The following is a 4,736-nucleotide window of genomic DNA, read 5'->3' on the forward strand; positions in this document are numbered from 1 at the left end:
CTGAGACCTGAGTGCACCCCATAGAGTAGGGCTCAGATGAGGGATGCAAATCTCCACCAGCTCCACCCTCCTCACGATTGAAAAGCTGAGCACCGGGTCTGGCTCAGTGACTCCTGTGCCCCACCATGGACACGCTTTGCTCCACACTCCTGCTGCTGACTGTGCCGTCCTGTGAGTGCTGTGGTCAAGCATTACTTCAGGGGTGAAACATCTGCTCTTTTCTTCGCGGGCTTCATCTTCTTATGCTTTCTCCACAGGGGTCTTGTCCCAGGTCACCTTGAAGGAGTCTGGTCCTGCGCTGGTGAAACCCACACAGACCCTCACGCTGACCTGCACCTTCTCTGGGTTCTCACTCAGCACTAGTGGTATAGGTGTGGGCTGGATCCGTCAGCCCCAAGGGAAGGCCCTGGAGTGGCTTGCACACATTTATTGGGATGATGATAAATACTACAGTGCATCGCTGAAGAGCCGGCTCACCATCTCCAAGGACACCTCCAAAAACCAGGTGGTTCTAACAATGACCAACATGGACCCTGTGGACACAGCCACATATTACTGTGCACGGAGACCACAGACACACAGCCCAGGGCGCCTCCTGTACAAAAACCCGGACTGCTTCTCAGTGGTGCTCCCTCCCCACCGCTGCAGAACAGGAAAGAGTGGCTGAGATGCCTTTTCCTGACAGGGCCTGGGCTTCTTATCCCCATCTGACTCAGAGCCTTGTCTTCCTCCCTCTTCTTTACTAATAAATGGCGTGTGCCCTGCTAGTGGTTCATGCAAGCAGAAGCTGTATCCTGTTTGACGACGATTCAGCAAGGAAAGGTTCCTGTTATCTAAAAAAAAAAAAAATAGATGAGACTTAATTAACCTAAAGATTTTTTTTCAAAACAACAGAATGAATAGGCAATTTGCAGAATGATAGAAAACTTTTGCACACTTTGGTCGTGACAGGGAACTAACATGAAGAATTTGCAAGGAACTCAAACAAATCTACAACAACAGCAACAAGCACCAAATAAACCCACTAAAATGAGCAAAGGGCATGAGTAGACATTTTCTTTTTTTTTTTTTTTTTTTGGGATGGAGTCTGGTGCTCTGTTCCCCAGGCTGGAGTGCAGTGGCGCAATCTCAGCTCACTGCAAGCTCCACCTCCTGGGTTCATGCTATTCTCCTACCTCAGCCTCCCAAGTAGCTGGGACTACAGGCGCCCACCACCTCGCCCGGCTAGTTTTTCGTATTTGTTAGTAGAGACAGGGTTTCACTGTGTTAGCCAGGATGGTCTTGATCCCCTGACCTTGTGATCCGCCCGCCTCAGCCTCCCAAAGTGCTGGGATTACAGGCCTGAGCCACCGCACCAGGCGACATTTTCAAAAGAACACATAGAAATGGATAATAAATATATAAGCAATGCTCAACATCACTCACCATCAGGGAAATGCAAATTAAAATCACAATAAGATATCATCTTCCACCAGTTGCAATGACTATTACTAAAAACTCAAAAATATCAGATGTTGGTGAGGATGAAAAACAAAGGCAACTCTTAGACACTGTTGATGAGGATGTGGACGAGTACAACCTCTATGGAGAATGGTATGGAGATTTCCCAGAAAACTAGAAATAGACCTGCCATTTGGTCCAGCAATCCCACTACTGGGTAACTACCCAAAGGAAAATAAACCATTATTTCAAAAAGATACCCACACTTCTGTGCTTACCATAAAACTATTCTCAGTAGCACATGTGTCAAACTGAGTGTCCGCCAATGGATGATTTTATAAAAGAATATAGCATGTATGCACAATTCAATACTAGTTAGCCACAATAAGGAATGAAACTGTGTCTTTTGCAGCAAGATGCATAAAATTAGGGGGCAATATAATTAGTGAACTACCTCACAAACAATGTCACATGTCACACGTTATTACTTACAAGTAGGAGGTAAACAGTGTGTACACAAGGACATGTAGAGAGAAATTATGGACATTGGAGACTTAGAATGATGAGAGGGCACAAGGTGAGAGCATGATGAGACATTACATAATGGACACAATATACAATAAGTAAGAGTTGCCCAATGATCTTAAAATTAAAATGTAAAATATGATCAATAAATGAAATTGATATTAGTTGACTTTATTAAATTTAAAAACTTTTTCTACTCAAGTGAATATGAGAAAATGAATGCCAGGTTACAGATGAGAAACTGTTTGCAAGTCATATAATCACCAATGCAATTATAATAAGAACCCTCAGAACTCAACTGTGAATAAAAAGGAAACAACCGATGGATAAATTAGGCAAGGGTTTGTACAGACATTTCATCAGAGACGATGTGCAGATGACACAGAAGCATATAAACAGGCTCTCAACAGGAATCTCCATTAGAGAAATTCAAACCAAGCCCACAATGAGACACCACTACACACTTTTTTAAATGACTGAAATTAAGAGGAAATACAGATAACACCAATGCCGGTGAGCATGCCAGGTTGCTAGAGTCTAAATCATTGCTAATGGGAATGCAAAAGGAAACAGATACTCAGGAAAATAAGTTTTAGTTTTCTCTAAAATCAAATATGCCCTTAACACCTGACCCTAATATCCTACTCCTTAATATTTGCTTCAGAGAAATACAATCTTATATTCACACATAACTTCTATTCAAATATTCAAGATATTGTGTGTGTGGGTGTGTGTGTTAGAAACTAAAAATAACATAAATGTCTCAAAATTTGAACAGGTGAAGAAACTAGGAAGCATCTGTAAATTGAACACCATCAGCAATAAAAAATTAACAAGTGACGGAAACATAAACCATTACCGGTGAACTCCAGACATGATGCTAAGTGAGAGAAGTCGGTCTCAAAGATCAAAGGGACACAGCTGTCAGCACCACGGTCATCCTCAGGTGTCAGTGGTTTGGGCTGGGCTTTCTCTGTCTCTTTCCTGACCAGGCCCCAGATGTCGAGCTCCGCCACTTGCAGATGGAAAATCCTACTATTTTCAACCATGCACTGAGGTTTGAACTGCTTCACAGACTGAAGCAAACAAACACGGGCTAATTTGTATAGTGTCCGGCATATTTTCCAACCACAAGAGAACGTCCCCCAGCTCTCCCGCTCCTGGCTTCTCTCCTGCAAGCCAGCAGCCCTGCAGTGTAGCCTGCATCTCCCATGCATCCACCCGTCTCGTTCCAAGGGCCTTCCACCACAGCCTCCGCTGTTTTTGAGAGCACTGGCAGCCTTTGAACTTTTCCACATTCTGTTGTTATTGAAGTTAGAATGTTAGGACCAAATTAAGGATCATACGTTATAACTGAATTCCAGTACTCCCTTTCCCGTGGGACAGCACGCATAAGCGTTTCTGCAGGTGGAGATATAGTTGAGCTTTTTCCTCCCTCAGCGTAGGAGATGAGCGCTAAGGGGAGGGTTGGCCGAAGCTTCCCATGTTCCCAGTACTCTAGTTCTGGTGGGGGGATCCTCTGTCATAGGACAGAGTTAGAAACCAGGGACCCAATGTTCCCAGTGGCTCTGGACCCAGGGCAAAGCCTCCATCCATGAGTGGGGCTCCATGGAAGAAGTGAGTCTCTGGCTCTCAGCAGCTCTTGTCCAGAACTGAGCCTCAGCATCACGTGCTGTGGGCAGGGTCAGAGGGCCAATGTCCTGGCCCCTGGGGAAGAGTTTCCTCTGGTTGGAGGTGGTAGAAGGTGTCCTGTCTTCCTGGATGCATCTGTCTGCAGCGGAGTTTACGTCATGCTGAGCTGGGATGTGGAAGGAAGGAAGAGCATCTTAGATCAAATACAATGACTGGACTTACTGAGTTTTATAGATTTTCTTGAATAAATATTTCTTCACTTACTTTATGCTGTTAGAGCCTTTCCAAACCCTGTAAGTTTTCAAAAGTTTCAAAATAATTTTCACTGGTCTCATGGGGGCATGGATTCATTGAGCTCCTCATGCTGTCAAAGAGAAATATAATTTTTTTTCACTTTTTAGAGAACATCCGTGGGTTATAAAATAATGAGCTGACTTTTCGTCCAACACTTTGCAGATACCATCAATTTTCCTGTTGCTTGTAAGGTTTAACTAGAAGAATGCTGTCGCCATCTTTTCTGTTCTTTGGGAAGGAATCCCCCCACCCCGCTCACCTCCACTTGCCTGCGTGTATTTCTACTTCCGTTTGGTTTTCAGCAGTTTTAATAAGATTTAGCTAAATGTGTGTGTGGGCGGAGGGGGTGGGGGGCAGGGACAGGGTGTGTTATTCTGCTGTTCTGTGTTCTCTGAGATGCATGGATTCACGGTTTACTCTCTCTCCATTTTGGGTACACAATTAGAAAAAAAAATGTAAGTGTGAATCCAGAAACAAGCCTCCCTGGAGGGGGAACAGAACCACCTGGGGGCGCTCAGGACGCATTGAGCGCAAGAGCCAGCCTCAGGGCAGGTGCAGATGGGGGTTAAGGTCTGGTTTCCTGTCAACTCTGTGGCTTCCTCTCCATAAAACAGTTTCCTCTGGGGCACTTCTCTGGATTCCTTATCCTGTTCTTCCTGTGAAGTCTGCGAAGAAGAAACATTTGTCATAACAAGAGAAAAATTTTCTCACATGCACTGAAGGCAGAGTCACCCAGTCACTTACTCCTGTTTCTCAATGTCAGTAAGTTATCAAACTTCTGAATTATGCAGCTAAATCTAGAAAAGGTCTGGTGTTTAACTCAACACTGCAGCCCAGCTCAACAG

At 44.5% G+C, this 4,736-nt stretch overlaps 1 gene segment (V, D, J or C); it reads left to right on the plus strand.

Moving 5' to 3' along the window:
• The first annotated feature begins 16 nt into the window (after positions 1–16).
• LOC111535542 lies at positions 17–682 on the plus strand. The segment is given in 2 exon segments: positions 17–171; positions 258–682. Coding segments are annotated over 2 exon segments (456 nt in total).
• Positions 683–4,736: the final 4,054 nt, after the last annotated feature.

This window comes from Piliocolobus tephrosceles, unplaced genomic scaffold (assembly GCF_002776525.5).
Source record: "Piliocolobus tephrosceles isolate RC106 unplaced genomic scaffold, ASM277652v3 unscaffolded_28739, whole genome shotgun sequence".
Classification (NCBI taxonomy): Eukaryota; Metazoa; Chordata; class Mammalia; order Primates; family Cercopithecidae; genus Piliocolobus; species Piliocolobus tephrosceles.